General features: G+C 36.9%; 1 protein-coding gene across 5 annotated transcripts in view; it reads right to left on the reverse strand.

Annotated features, from left to right (window-relative positions):
* LOC123672681 (paired box protein Pax-5) overlaps window positions 1–16,891 on the reverse strand; it is a 154,401-nt gene that overhangs the window by 59,973 nt on the left and 77,537 nt on the right. Inside the window, exon 1 of one of the 5 annotated variants that reach the window (XM_045606893.1) lies at window positions 1,528–1,906. The exons of the other annotated variants lie outside the window; for them this stretch is intronic. Coding sequence (XP_045462849.1) covers window positions 1,528–1,582 — 55 coding nt within the window. The 5' untranslated portion in view covers window positions 1,583–1,906. Of the gene's footprint in view, window positions 1–1,527; window positions 1,907–16,891 lie in introns of those variants that run through there. 5 annotated transcript variants of the gene reach the window in all.

Genomic DNA, 16,891 nt, shown 5'->3' on the forward strand with positions numbered 1-16,891 from the left:
TTGTTTGTTTGAAACATTCACAAATAGGATTTTTCATTGATTTTTTAACCCTCTGACATTACTCAGATTAAAATAACATTCAGAAGAGTTAAAATAAAAGAGGCCGCCAAATACGTCATCGATGACGTCACGTGCAACGCTTGTTGTGAAAGAATTTATCTATTTCTAAGGGAAATTTGCAGGAAAGATTCTTTTATATCCGAATGATGTTGTTATTGATAAGCTTCTTTGGCAGTTTTATGATTGATTTTTGAAAGTGTTTCGAATCTAGGAGAACTTTTACTCGAAGTTTTTAATATTAGTGGACGAGGCTTAATCCAAATTGATCCAGAGCGTTCTGTAGTGAATATGAAAAGTTTATGCTGTGGATCAGAAAGAAACAGACTTGAAATGAAAAATTCAACTTCTTGATCTTGAGATTTCGCACGATTATTAGTTAATTGAGCAATGGAAATATAATTGTTGTTGCTGAAGGGTTTTTCAATAGGAATTATTCAATTTTAAATGGTTATAACAGCAACACTGTGTTTTATTTTGTGACATTTCTTATGTCATTTGTGTTCACTATAGGTTATTACATTTAATCATGCTTGAACGACGTTTTGAAATTTTTGGATTGTTTTATCAAGATGAGTGCTCATTTGTGAATACTGAGAGTAATTCGAGAATAATTCTTTGACGACATTATTCAGTTGATTAACTCACTATTCCTCGTTTTGTATAGAGAAAATTCACTTTCAAATTTTTATACAATACGATGAATAGTGAGTCAATTAACTGAATAGGTACTGTCGTTCAAGAATTTTCACATTTTTCTCAGTATTCCCAAATAACGACTAATTTTGATGAAATAATTTAACACAAATGACATAAGAAGTATCAACAAATGATATTCAGTGTTGTCATTATAACCATTTCAACTATAGCATCATTCCTATTGGAAAACACCACATGTTTAGTAGGGATCAATTGGTAGTATGTAATATTTTTTTAATGCTTGTACATACCAAAAAAAGAATTCTGTCGTAAAATGAATATAAGCTATAGGATGTTTTAGAAGAAATAAAAAAACCACTTCGAGTAATGAAACAATTCCTATATTGAAATGCTCTCAGAAGAGAAAAACATTCAACATCAATTGAAATAATTTCCTTATGGACACAGATAATATCAAATTTAGAATCATTTTATGATATTAAGATTGTAAGGAAATAAAATCATTCATTTCGTTTTTTAAAAAAGTTTCATTTGTGAATGTTTACTCTTAATTCTGCTAGAATATGTTTTGATGAATTCTTAATTGAAATAAGTTTCTGTGTGAAACTATACTTCCCCATAAAGGTACCTATTTATTATTTTAAAAATCCATTAAAATAATTCAGAGACTTTGATTATGTGGTAGTCTTTCAATCTAATTGGAGATTATTCAATGTTTTTTCATGATAAACCAATACATTTGAATCAACGTTAGTAAGAACTTTTGCAATATCCTCAGCATACAATATTCCCATAAAAACTAAACCTTACATGTGTAATATTCCATCATATTCTGATTATACCGATAGGCTGTTGTCAAGTCCATCGCTGTTCTCGTTCTTAACGAAAGCAAAGAAGCCGCAAAACTTGATGACTCCAGCTTGACTACTGACACTCTCACTTGTACAGGGTGTCTCACAAAACTCTCCTAAACATAACACACTGATATGCCCATGCCGGCGCACTCAAAGTCACTCGAAATCACCATTTCCAAATAAAAAAATCTCGAAAAAAAACGGTGACTCCGTTTATGTTCGCTCTTAACGGATTTACCGGCGGGTCGGTTCTGAAGATGTCTCGTAGGGCCGAAACGTTTAATTAGAGGCGTAGGGAAGACTGAATGACTAGATTAGGCTGAGCGACGGCACACGGATTGGAGTAACGCGGGCGCGGTACAATCAGGGACTAGCCTGGAGCAGGAGCGGGTCCTTTCGGGCAGAGAGGGGCGGAGCCAGGATTGTCATTCTGGGATGTCATAAAGTTATGCTGGCATACCTAAAGGGTAACCAATCCAAAAGTATACGGCAGTTCCCTTTCCACCTTATCTGCCATGTCACCTAAGATATGGTCGAGTTTACATATATTGGATTACCTTTTTTTTGTTATTTCCAGTGCTGCATTCTTTGGCGGACACGGTACACCGGGTATCATATGTACGGGTATTTGATTCAGATTGTGATTCTTGTTTCACCGTATAATGGAGGTGGTTTTGAGGGAGGATTTGTCCGGTCCGGGAAATCCGGTCGTGTGTGGAATTTGGCGGACTTGGTTCGAATTCTGATGTACTAGAGAATTTAGGCTTAGGGTTGATGGGAAAATTCTGTTAGTTGTGAGAAATTCAATTTCTTCAATATTAGAAATGACTTTCAACCTACTGAGCTAAAATTTAGAAATTTGTGTTCGAATGCTAAAACGCATTTTCTTGCCGAATTTCGAATAGATAGTATGATTGGATGATTTTGTTTTGTTAAATTTTGGTTTCTGAGAATATCTCCTTTAAATTTCACTGATATAAAGTTAATCGATAAAGAGACAAGAGAGTTATCCATTAATTCAGCTATGTAGTTTTCACAAAGAAGAATATAATCAAGATTTTCTGCTAAATCTCTGAACCACTGAATATATTTCAACTGATTTGCTTAATTTTTTTTCGATTAAGAATGAAGAATGAAAGAAATACTACATTTTTCTGGGGTTAATGGTTAGAGAAAGCAGCTTTTATTGAAAAAATTAATGTTAATTTCAAAACTGCAATTTCGATTTGAATAAAAATTTGCAATTGGATGTAGAATGCCAATTTAAAACCTCTTGCAAAATTCCATGTCAATTGCTCATAAACCAAAACCATAGAAAATTCGAGAGGCATATAAAAAAAAACATATTTCCGTGACCTTCAAATTGGGGTTGAAGTTGGGATTTCAAATGTCTGATTTCGAACGGAATATTGGCTGTTATTTGGGAAATAATAGTTTGACGGTTTATGAAAAATTTCGTGAAAGAATACATTTTTACGAATTCGAACATAAGTATAAAAACTCTCGACTTCACTTCAGTGCATTTCGTATTTTCATAACGAAATTTTGAAGAAACTGAAATATAAAATAGTAGATATATACATATAGAAACTTTTCCATCTTCGAAATGATCATTTCAAATATGTATTAAGGGGATGTTTGATTCAAATATAATTCTGAAAGAGTGTCGATTGAACAAAACACATTAAAAAGCGTTTATGAATTCTTTTACATTATTAGATTTAAAGTCCAGACAAGTTTTGGAAATATTTGAGAACAAATCCAGTATTGGCACAATTTAAATATCTGACGAAGCGAAACATGTCAAGATTCAGAAAATATGAATCAACAGCCAATACAATCATTCGTTACAGAAATCCCGAACGAAACAAATGTCCAACTGAAACAAAAAATTCAATTGGGATTTCTTCGACCAAGACTATCCGATCTCGCCGGAGAACTCTGCCGCACACAAGTCGGAGGGTGGCTGGGACGCATTAGGGGTGAGTTTTAGGGCGCAAGCGTCTCTTGGCCACCCCCATCAGATTCATTGGTCGAAATTGGGGATTTGTGAACGCCTGCGTCCATTCAGTAAATTCAGTTCTATAAGGAGAGGAGATTCGAAGAAGACTGAAGTGTCCCCACTCATACAGATCCTGAGCGTGATCCTGTCCTGGATGCTGTTGAAGTTGAGTTTCGTTGGAGATTCGAAACTTTTCCACGAGGTCGCAGCATCATACGCGAGCGTTTTGTTGAGGGACTTTACGATTTAGCATTTGGCGGGAGTAATTGAAAAAAGAATGATACAGGATGTTTAGAAATCATTGTACCTACTGGTAATTTTTCTAAATAATATAAATATAATTTCGGAATTGAAAATTTGCTGTGTTATACTTCTTATCTTTGAAGTAAGTAACTTTATTGAGCTATTCAAAATTATGGGACCGATCAGAAAAATGACAGAAATGACTTTTTGAAACGAAGTTCGCAAGAAATTTTGCTCTCGGTGGGATATCAGTAGATCAATTCAGAGGTCCCTGCCTTATACACCTCTACATAGCGAAGCGTGGTGACTTTGTTAGATAACAATTGGGTCAGTATCTCAAATGAGCTATCTGCTGAGAGGTTCTCACAGATAGACAATTATAATCTTGGTCGAATCCAGATCAAATCCATACGTTTCACGGAATATTGTAACTTGTAGAAACGTGTTGAATCTTTGTAAGCAGAAATGTCAAAGAAAATGTTCTGTGCGGCATATGAATACATTATGATTTTCAATTAGAGAGACGTTTTTTCGATGTTCAGAAAGGCTGGATATATAACCATTTAATCTAAAATGAGTACTAACTCTAACCTAACCTAACCCAACCTAATCATAAGTCATAGAGTATAAAACATAGATAGAGGAAGTATACGCAATTTTTACATGTCCCCAACATGGTTAGATTACGTTGCTCGATTGTGATATATTTTCAAATCCACAATTTTACTATATCATCATGAACTTATATTACATTGAACGAAATATATTTATTTGAGTGATTCCCGATTAAATATGCAAATTTGAATATTTGGAACCCGATATATTTCCTAATTGTCGAATTTATAATAAGCAGAATATTTATTATTTTCTGTATGTACCTACTGAAATCCAAGGTTTGGCAACTTTTGCTCTTTTACTGTCATCGATTGTTTCACGTCGTTTGGCGCGCTTGAAGTTTGTTTTCTAAATTTCTGATATATTTAGGTATTTATTTCAATATATTTTGAGTTAATACGAAACGTTGATTCACTATGGGGCATAAGAAGTGCGTTCATTGTGACGAAACTCGCGAATTGAGTGAAATATCGTATCTCTGATATATTTTCATTTCCGCGCGCTTCATGTCAAATTTGACAGTTCATGTTGGGGACAAAATTCGCTCACTGAAAACGACATATGCTCCCTCTATCTATGTTTATTACCTCGAAAACCCCACCGACACATCCGTACCAACATCACGCGAAGAAAACGCGCGTTTTTTTTTGCGCCGTCACCGACACCGCAGTCTTCCGATACGATTACAGAAAACGTGTTATTCAAAACTGGATCCCATTCATAAAGTCGGCTCTCCGAATAGAATTAATACAGTCAACAAGTCGACAACTTGTAACTTGTAGATCTCGTTCACGTGATCTGGTGGATACGGAGTCTCCCAGATGTAATCGACACCCGCGTCTGTAATTCCGATACCCCTGTAGTATCAGGTAGTGGGAAATTCGTCGACTCGATATCGTCGTACCACGATGGGTACGATATACCCATTGCCGGCTATCTCAAGGTAACGAATATGGTATGGTGTTGCTGCTTGTGTGTGTATGTGTTTCTTTATCGGATTTAGGATTTCCTCTGAACGTCTTGGTTTCGATTTGGGTATGGGAATGTGGTTTTTGTGTACGATTGAGGATGTTGGGAGAAGAGGATTTGGAGCTTCGCTATGTGAACTTTGTTTCTTGAGGTGTTTACTCGTTCTCGAGTAACGAATTTGAAGACATGTTTGTAGGTGCAAAAAAGAAGAATTTTCTGCGAACTCGTCATCTCATGTGTTGAAACCATAATAAACTCAAGAAGAATATCGATATTCCTTTAATATACCTGCGATGCCTCAACCCGATCTCTTTTGAATTAGCAGGAATATTGGGTGTTTCTATTCCAATATTTTTCGTGATTTGTCTAAGGCTTGAAATTTTGCAACGAGCTTGAAATTGATGTTTTGGATCGACATCAAGAATCTCAGTAACGAAGATTGTGCTGCTTGTGTGTGTTTTTTTCTTTATCGGATTTAGGATTTCCTCTGAGCGTCTTTGTTACGATTTGGGAATGGGAATGTGGTTTTTGTGTACGATTGAGGATGTTGGTAGAGAAGGCTTCGGAGCTTCGCTATGTGAACTTTGTTTCTTGAGGTGTCCATTTTATTTTGTTTAGCGATGAAGCGCACTTCTGGTTGAATGGCTACGTCAACAAACAAAACTGCCGCATTTGGAGTGAATCTAATCCTCAAGTGTATGTCGAAATACCGTTACAGGATTAGCTTCACTTCAAATGCGGCAGTTTTGTTTGATGACGTAGCCATTCAACCAGAAGTGCGCTTCATCGCTATTCGACGTAGTGCGCGATACGTATTCGGCACAGAACCATTATTTTCGAAATGGAATTGCACTATTTGCAAGCGTTGTTCAGACGTGAGTCTATTCATGATGAATTGCCAAACCAAACTGAGAATAAATCACTTGACAGCTGTTAAATCGGTCGCCATCTTGAACAGTAATGCGAACTTAAAGTTATATACCTCGAAAAAAAAACACTCTATATGTTTATCACTCTATGGTTGAAATATAGATAAGACTATCTATGCAGACGCATAGTTTTCACATTATCAACGAACACATCCAAATCAGACGAGTCTGTACACTCTCATTTAGAGGAATCCAAAGCCACAAACCTTCAACATAAACGTCCTAGATTCGAAGTCGAAAAGTCAATTATTTGGACGGCTATGAAAAAAAAAATCGACGAACAAACAGACACATGAACCGATGAAACAGCCGATAAATCATTTCAAGAAGTAGAACTTATGATTAGGAAGAGATTGTTCCAAGCAAACTGACCTAGATAAGACACAACAATCGTTATAAAATAACGTGTTGCATAGTTGCGGTCGAAAGAAAAATTGTTTGAAAATTTAATAGGCACATAAAAATGGGAATTTGTGTTGATGATATTCGAATTGAGTTTGAGGTTTTTGCGAAGTTGATTGAAAGCCATTGGCGTAGAAAGGAGAGGAAGGAAAGAATATAAACGGTTTTTGCGACGCGTTCTTATAAGTTATTCGGTGTAAAAAGTTAAATATTCGTCAGTTGACGTGTAGTGATCGAGTAGTTGGCCACATGAGTTTTTGTGGTACTCTGTAGAGATTCTCTAATCGATTACTATAACCTACAAAATGTAATTAATTCGGCAGTATAAAAGAATAATATTCTCCTATTTCTCGCAATTTCACGGAAAAAGTTATTTCTCGAAGAAGTGATCACAAATGTCCATCGAGATCTTGTGATTTAACACACGTGAAAGATAAAATCTATGACAATGCTCCACAATCGATTCAAGACCTCAAAGATAGAATTTTTTCTTTCTCTTCACAATGAAAGAAGCACTCATTGAGTTCTCATAAAATAAACCTTTTTTTATGTCAAAATGGAACCTCTTATTGAAAAACCTGTTACTTCCAAGTGACGTCAGTAGGGATTCAAGGCTTGGCTTGATTTTCGAGCTACTTACTTGACTTGATCTTGACTTCATTTCAACTCAACCTCAAGTCAAGTAGCAGCTTTTTAATCTCAAGTCAAGTCAAGTATTTTTTTCATCAAGTACTTGAATAATAATAAGCTATTTGATTTTTAGCAGTTTTATTGTGTAGTGTTACATCAATAAAAAATGATGAGATGAAATGGAACCTTGCGAAAAACACTTGTATTTATTAAACTTATCGTAAAAAAGAACCGAAAATATCAATTTGTTGAATAGAAATCACTATATATCATAACAAAATAAAAATAAGAAAAAATAAAGTTTCTTTGAATTAAGAAACCTCCAGGCTTTGTTCGGTTTTTATAATTTTCCATCCAGAATAAAAGACACATGAAGCATCTTATAGATTTGTCGCTTAACTTATTGCGGGTTTTTGTAACATTAAGAGCAGCTCTAGAAAATTGTCTTTCAACAGGAACTGACGATGCTTGATAAAAAATCCTTGACCATTGAGGCCAAGTTTAGTAAGATATTTCTGGATTTACCAAAATCTGCCAATTGATTTAATAGAAATATGAGAAAACTACTAATAAAGTCACACTGGCGAATGCTTCAGTCTCTCGGCGCTCGAGGAATGCCTTTATTTAGTCTAAGCGCGCACGAGATTGCAGAAATATATGCCGTGCGACGCGTGCATATCAAGCTCAAGTAAAATCAAATAGCTTGATATCTAGTCAAGCAATGAATATCTAAAATCAAGTCAAGTCAAGTATGTAATTTTTCACGAGCTGGATTTTCAAGTCAAGAGGTTGGTTAAAATGTCAAGTTACTTGGCTTGATAATTGCATTGATTTCTCTTAAAATTAACCTATTTTTTTGATATCAAATTGAAACCTCTTATTGAAAAACCTGTTACTTCCAAGTGACGGTATAGAGCCTAGTGGCGTTAATTTGCAAATTTGGCAGTCTCTTTGAATTCCATTACTTTGATAACTATTTTATTGGTAAATATGAACTCAAATTGAAAATATTCACTTTATTGTGCTCGATTTCAACATTTTGGCCCGGAGTTTTCTCTTCCTTGGAAGTCCCATCATCTTCCCCCTCCCCATCTGCATAATTATAAGTGGAGAGCAGGACGCGTGTGATAAATGGGCCTGTCAAGTCGAATTTCGACTCGTATTTGTCCCGTGATCGTTCGGTAGTCAGATGGGACTAGAAAATCCGAACCTTGATTACGATTCGAGTCATATTTGCATATAGCTGGGCGCAGAATATGTCAACGAGGTTTATCTTTATTGATAATGCTTTCGAGATATTTTAAAATGGACTGATGTGCGGTATTATGCATCGTTATTACTCCTATCAAGTTGGAGGAAGAGTAATGTTGATGATTCTATGAACGGAAGGTTCACAGAGCATAAATCATCATCAGGGCAGGATGACGAAAGAAGTGAACATTTTCGACAGGGAAACTCCAGTCTGGGACCGTATTCTAGACAAGTGTTCTTTCAAAACGTATACGTTCGTTCAGTGTTCAGAGCACTGAAAGAACGTATACGTTTTGAAAGATCACTTGTCGAGAATACGGTCCCTGATTAAAAAATCAGCAAAAATTGTGAGAGGACTGACGTGGGGTAGAGAGTTACTGAGCACAACAATTGGGTAATTGAAGGCCACAAAACTGTATATTTAAAACACGTTATTTCCTAAGTTATGTACATTCTTCTTTTTTTTTGTTGAAAAATGTATTTGGTGTACAACTTTGCTTCCGCCGTTTTTCTATAGATAGATCGTAGATGTCATACAATAAACTTAGGTATTTGTAAACGCCATCGAAATTTCAATCGATTTGTGACTGCATCATAAAGTTATTCTCGATTGAACATGACAGCTTACGAGCCAAATTCTCGTCATTTGCGGGAGATTTCAACTTTCTGCTTTAATATGAAGAAATATATGGCTGCGGCTCATCGAATGCTCTCAAATACCTATGGTGCGGCCGTTATCAGTGAAAGAACATGCCGAGTGTGGCTTCAACGCTTTGAGAACGGTGATTTTGACATCGAAGATCAGCATGCTGGTGGAAGAGAGAAGGTTTTCGGAGATGTAGAATTGGAGGCATTACTTGATCAAGACTCGTGTCAGCCATGAACGTCCAGATTGGACTACATCCGAGCCAGCCGTGGTGGTCATATGCCAAAAATCATAATTAAAATGTAATGCCACAAGATTATTTTGCGGATAAATAAAATTAATGTCAATCGAATAATCTATCGTTGTTTTATTGCAATTTAAAGTTCTAGAGCTCTAAAAAAACACCCTTTAGATAAGGGGAGTATACGCAATATTTACATGTTAAAAACTTTTTTTGAACATCGGGTTCTGATTTGAAACATAGAGAGGTTTGTTTCAAAGGCATAGCTTACGTCCAGGAGAAGTTGCAGCCTTGGGAATTTCATCCATTTTAAATTTTTCGACAATAAATTTTTCAGGTGAGATCGAAATTCGGCTTATCAGGAATCGTCAATTCTGGCACCGCTCACCGATGTTGCGTAAACCTCACAGTTTTGAGGAAATTCGAAATCGAAATCAGGGAAAAAATTGAATTTCCATCCAAAAATCGTTATATCTCCTGAATTATTCGTCACAGACCGCTCAAATAAAAACGCTTCCAATCATCATGTTCCGATCTAAAACATACTGAGGTTTCAAGGGCGTAGCTTGCGTCCAGGAGAAGTTGCAGCCTCAGGAATATTGTCAATTTTACTCGAAAATTTCAGATTTTTACCTATAATCTCTGAAATAATGCACTGATCGCCGAACTGCGAGCATTTTCGCGATCTACATACTCGAATCAATCAATAAAATGATACAATTTTTCCATGAAGGAACTTTTGTTTTTTTTCAATTTTTTAAGGAAAATTTTATGGAAATTTTTCGACAAAAATTTTCGAAATTCGGCTAATAAGGGATCGTCAATTCTGGCACTGCTCACCGATTTTGCATAGACCTCACAGTTTTGAGGAAATTCAAACTCGAAATTTGGGGAAAAATTGAATTTCCATCCAAAAATCGTTATATCTCCTAAATTATTCGTCACAGATCCCTAAAATGCAAACGTTTTTTGAACATCAGGTTCTGATCTGAAACATAGTGAGGTTTCAAGAGCGTAGCTCATGCCTAGGAGAAGTTGCAGCCTCGGGAATTTCATCCATTTTTTTCGAAAATTGCAGATTTTTACTTTTAACTTCTTATGTCAATACAAGTTCACTGCATTGAAAGCGAGTCCTGCAAGACACCTGAATGGTACCATTCCATGCGAATTCGTTAGAAGTCCTGCAGCATAAATATCTCAACACATTTTACTCGTCGATAAACAGTTCAAACTTTGGTCCATGATGGACTTCGTGGCGTATACATAAATTAAGTTATCTGCGAACAGATTTACACTTTCTAGCGTTGGAACTGTCCATTGAATGCATAATATACGTACAGCGAAGGAGGAAGCAGCCAGCATGGTCGTATATCAACTTTTTGCCCTACACCCACGACAACAACACAGTTGAACTTAATTTCAATTAGTTGCCTCTCACCCGTATTGGGCACTGTGCTCGGTACAGAGGCGTAGAAATCGAAATGCGGAATGCCATTCCGACAGTAAGCCGTGATTGGAATCGTCTTAAAAACGTTCATGACTATGGCTTTGAGACGTCTTCAGAAGATGGTGCTTTTTTTTTGACAATTAGGGAAACGTTGTCGGCGCCAAAGAACTTGTTCGGTTATTTAGCATGTCTAGTAGGCGCTGGTGTCGAGTTGTGAATCAAATACGTATGCAAATGATAATATTTCAACGTCCTATATTTATTAGCAAAAATATGTATCACTGGGAAATCTGTTTTGATAGAAGTAATTATGAAATAAAACTTTAATTCAATTAAGTTTCATTTACGAGTATAAGTGAGCTATGGAAACCTGAAGATTTTGAAAAGAGTGGTACAGACAGGGTGGTGGTAGTATGGAGAGGAAAGTAGGGATTCAGTAACAATCCTACAGTGGACGATGCATTGTCGTATGTTTGTTTGTGTAAAAGCATTATTATAACAGTACAAGCTGACTTTTTCGTCCAGACATGTGGCTGCTCCCAGACGTAAAACAATCCTTAAATGACTGAGGCTTCCAGCAATAAAAATTTTTTGGACCTCTTCGTAATGTAAGGAGAAAAAAAAATCGAAGAGTGTTACAATCTTCATACGAGAGTCGTGAGTGGATCTTGTAGAACAATTTGAAGATTCGCTCTTACAAGATGTGGATCATCTAACAGTTACAGCCAAGAGTCTGCCAACAAGGTGAAGATTTTGATGTACGCATCTGCACAAGTGATGAGGCTCATTTCACATCCCACGAATTATTCGTGAGTCACCTCTTCACCCCAACAGCAACTCCTTGGTGTGTAGCTTCTCGATTTGGAGTTATTGAGTCATATATTTCAAAGAGGAAGGATCTGTAGTACCTGCACAACGGTAGATTCGAATATTTAATAGTTTTACATTTCCTCAGCTTAAAAGGCAAGAAATAAAAAAAGTAAACTTTTACAATTATGAGAATTAAGCTTCAACGCAGAGAATTTTTACTTCCAATAGTAAAGGGTGTTTTTTTTAGAGCTATAGAACTTTAAATTGCAATAAAACAACGATGGATTATTCGATTGACATGAATTTTATTTATCCGCAAGATAATTTTGTGGCATTACATTTTAAATATGATTTCTGGCATATGACCGCCACGGCTGGCTCGGATGTAGTCCAATCTGGACGTCCAATTTTCGATGACTTTTTCCAACATTTGTGGCCGTATATCGGCAATAACACGGCGAATGTAGTGTTCCAAATGGTCAAGAGTTTGTGGCTTATCCGCATAGACCAATGACTTTACATAGCCCCACAGAAAGTAGTCTAGCGGTGTTAAATCACAAGATCTTGGAGGCCAATTCACAGGTCCAAAACGTGAGATTAGGCGGTCACCAAACGTGTCTTTCAATAAATCGATTGTGGCACGAGCTGTGTGACATGTTGCGCCGTCTTGTTGGAACCACAGCTCCTGGACATCATGGTTGTTCAATTCAGGAATGAAAAAGTTAGTAATCATGGCTCTATACCGACCACCATTGACTGTAACGTTCTGGCCATCATCGTTTTTGATGAAGTACGGACTAATGATTCCTCCAGCCCATAAAGCGCACCAAACAGTCAGTTTTTCTGGATGTAACGGTGTTTCGACATACAATTGAGGATTAGCTTCACTCCAAATGCGGCAGTTTTGTTTGTTGACGTAGCCATTCAACCAGAAGTGCGCTTCATCGCTAAACAAAATAAAATGGATGTAGTGCGTGATACGTATTCCGTACAGAACCATTATTTTCGAAATGAAATTGTACTATTTGCAAGCGTTGTTCAGGCGTGAGTCTATTCATGATGAATTGCCAAACCAAACTAAGAATAAATCACTTGACAGCTGTTGAATCGGTCGCCATATTGAACAGTAATGCCAACTTAAAGTTATATACCTCGAAAAAAAACACCCGATACTTTTGAGGACTTTTTTAATTTCTATACACAATCGAGTCTGAATAACACTTGTCAAAGCATTGTTTTGCTTGCAGACAGAAGATTTGAAGTTTGGTACTAACGAGAAAAAAAAGGTATAAAACTGGTGGTGTTTTCATGAAGAGCAAGTAAGTATCAACATTCCTCCTTAAATTAATTCATTTCCTGAACAAAACAACAGAGTAACAATCATTTCAAAACCAGGAGGTAGGTACCCTTTGCTCACTTCATATAATGAAAAACCCCCTGAAAGACTACAGCAGTGGATTCACGCTGTGACCATAAAAAAACGCAACAGAATCAAAGAAATACCACCTGGTTCAACGCTGAATTACATAAGCAGAATACAGATCCAGATCTAATCTGCGAATCTCTCTAGTCCCTTTCCGTGTTTACAAGAAAAACAGTCGGTCGCATCGTCTCTGCAAAAAAACAGCCTCTCAGTCTGTATCAATTCGAAATTGGGTCTCATCTCGAGCTACTCCTGCGGACTTTATATAGCCATCAGTGTGAGTGATGCCGCGGTAGATCTTCTGGCATCCTACTGATGAACTCGTCCAACCACTTCTATTTTCATTTATGTCAATAAGAATTAATTTGTACTTTGTATGCTGCCGACTTCAGATTTACTGTCGCGATTCATATGGCCATTTTTTACGTCATCAGGTGTTTTCCGGTGCAGGGAAAAACAATCGCTTATATTGATGTCGGGTTCTTTTTGTTGTGCATGCTTTGATGTTGAGTCGATGGGAACATTCTGTTTTGAGGGATGGAGAAATAGAGTGATATGGTTTAGAATTTTGATGTTCATGGTGTATTAAACGTTTGAATGCAACTGTTATGTTGACAATTTTGTTTTCCCAATCATTAAAATACCGATTCGACCAAATTGAAAATGAAAATCAAATTACGTTCCTTTCAATTATTATTGACAAGCTCGTTTGATAGTCCAAATTTATCATTATTGGGGTTATCCTCAGAGTAATAAACATAGATCGGAGGAGCATTTATTATGTCATTTCCAGTAAGCAAATTTTGTCCCCAACATGAACCATCAAATTTGACATGAAGCACGCGGAAGACATTTGAAGGATGTTGTATTCAACTCATAAAAGGAAGGTCCAGTAATTATATTGGAATGAAATTTGTTCTAAAGGGTGTTTTTTTAGAGCTATAGAACTTTGAATTGCAATTAAACAACGATGGATTATTCGATTGACATGAATTTTATTTATGCGCAAGATAATCTTGTGGGCTGTGGCATTACATTTCAAATATGATTTCTGGCATATGACCGCCACGGCTGGCTCGGATGTAGTCCAATCTGGACGTCCAATTTTCGATGACTTTTTCCAACATTTGTGGCCGTATATCGGCAATAACACGGCGAATGTTGTCTTCCAAATGGTCAAGGGTTTGTGGCTTATCCGCATAGTCCAATGACTTTACATAGCCCCACAGAAAGTATACTAGCGGTGTTAAATCACAAGATCTTGGAGGCCAATTCACAGGTTCAAAACGTGAAATTAGGCGGTCACCAAACGTGTCTTTCAATACATCGATTGTGGCATGAGCTGTGTGCCATGTTGCGCCGTCTTCTTGGAACCACAGCTCTTGGACATCATGGTTGTTCAATTCAGGAATGAAAAAGTTAGTAATCATGGCTCTATACCGATCACCATTGACAGTAACGTTCTGGTCATCATCGTTTTTGAAGAAGTACGGACCAATGATTCCACCAGCCCATAAAGCGCACCAAACAGTCAGTTTTTCTGGATGTAACGGTGTTTCGACATACACTTGAGGATTAGCTTCACTCCAAATGCGGCAGTTTCGTTTGTTGACGTAGTCATTCAACCAGAAGTGCGCTTCATCGCTAAACACAATTCTAAACCATTATATTCGAAATAAAATTGCACTATTTTCAAGCGTTGTTCAGGCGTGAGTCTATTCATGATGAATTGCCAAACCAAAGTGAGAATAAATATCTTGACAGCTGTTAAATCGCCATCTTGAACAGTAATGCCAACTTAAAGTTATATACCTCGAAAAAAAACACCCGTTATATATGTATATAATAATAACCTATCGAGAAAAGCAGATGCAGATGCTATTCTTCTGAATTTCAGCATCATATTCCTTTGCAAATTAATTCTCTCACCCAAGGAATAACCCAATTATCAAATCTCTTCCCATTCGAAGAAATAACGGTAAACACAACGAAAAATAGCAGGTTTCCAGGAAAATAACGACTCCTGTCGTCTGTAAAGTTACGGTTGTAAGTTCGGACGAGTTAGTTGAGTCGTAGATCATCTTGTGACACGTCATAATAGTATGATAATATGTACGAGACCTCGGGAGCGTAAGTCTGGGGTCAGGATTTGCAGGGAAGATTACAGTATCAATCTTTTTTGGGGCGAGAGGATTCCAGTGTCGGCTAATCCTTTGGGACTGAGAACATTGAATGGGATCCAAAGATAATAATAGGCTTGTATTTGTTTCGATGAACCTTTTGAATGGAGAAGATTGAACGTAGGATGGAGATGATCATTTGGGGAATTTGGTAATTGGGCATTTAGAGGAGATTGGGGATTTTTAACTCTGTGAAGATTCCAGAAAAGTAGTGTCAACGGATCTTAAGCTTTTCTGCTATAGATAAATAGAAGGTCTCCAATAAGAGTTTTCATTAAGAAAAGCTGTCACCTTTTTGAATTATTCATAGTAGTAACTACTAACTACACAGTTATTAAAAATGGACGATAGGCGCTTAACAAGGCATTGAAATGGTTTTTCGGGTTGGACTTACGTATCATATTGACTTCAGAAATTTTTGGAATCCAATACTCAACAATAATGAAGGTTGTTTTTTTAGAGCTATAGAACTTTAAATTGCAATAAAACAACGATGGATTATTCGATTAACATGAATTTCATTTATCCGCAAGATAATCTTGTGGTATTATATTTTAAATATGATTTCTGGCATATGACCGCCACGGCTGGCTCGGATGTAGTCCAATCTGGACGTCCAATTTTCGATGACTTTTTCCAATATTTGTGACCGTATATCGGCAATAACACGGCGAATGTTGTCTTCCAAATGGTCAAGGGTTTGTGGCTTATCCGCATAGACCAATGACTTTACAGAGCCCCACAGAAAGTAGTCTAGCGGTGTTAAATCACAAGATCTTGGAGGCCAATTCACAGGTCCAAAACGTGAAATTAGGCGGTCACCAAACGTGTCTTTCAATAAATCGATTGTGGCACGAGCTGTGTGACATGTTGCGTCGTCTTGTTGGAACCACAGGTCCTGGACATCAAGGTTGTTCAATTCAGGAATGAAGAAGTTAGTAATCATGGCTCTATACCGATCACTATTGACTGTAACGTTCTGGCCATCATCGTTTTTGAAGAAGTACGGACCAATGATTCCACCAGCCCATAAAGCGCACCAAACAGTCAGTGTTTCTGGATGTAAAGGTGTTTCGACATACACTTGAGGATTAGCTTCACTCCAAATGCGACAGTTTTGTTTGTTGACGTAGCCATTCAACCAGAAGTGCGCTTTATCGCTAAACAAAATAAAATGGACGTAGTGCGCGATACGTATTCAGCACAGAACCATTATTTTCGAAATAAAATTGCACTATTTGCGAGCGTTGTTCAGGCGCGAGTCTATTCCTGATGAATTGCCAAACCAAACTGTGAATAAATCACTTGACAGCTGTTAAATCGGTCGCCATCTTGAACAGTAATACCAACTTAAAATTATATACCTCGAAAAAAAACACACGTTAGTTGGTTGAAACGTCAAGCTACTTGGCTTGATGAATCCCTACATATAATAAAAGTTTTATAAATTTTAAAACGTAAACTCAGGGAGTTCTCAAGTTGGATTGAATTTTTTTATTTTTATGTTTGATTTTGAGCCGATAATGGTCTCA

This window comes from Harmonia axyridis, chromosome 2, assembly GCF_914767665.1.
Source record: "Harmonia axyridis chromosome 2, icHarAxyr1.1, whole genome shotgun sequence".
NCBI classification, from domain to species: Eukaryota; Metazoa; Arthropoda; class Insecta; order Coleoptera; family Coccinellidae; genus Harmonia; species Harmonia axyridis.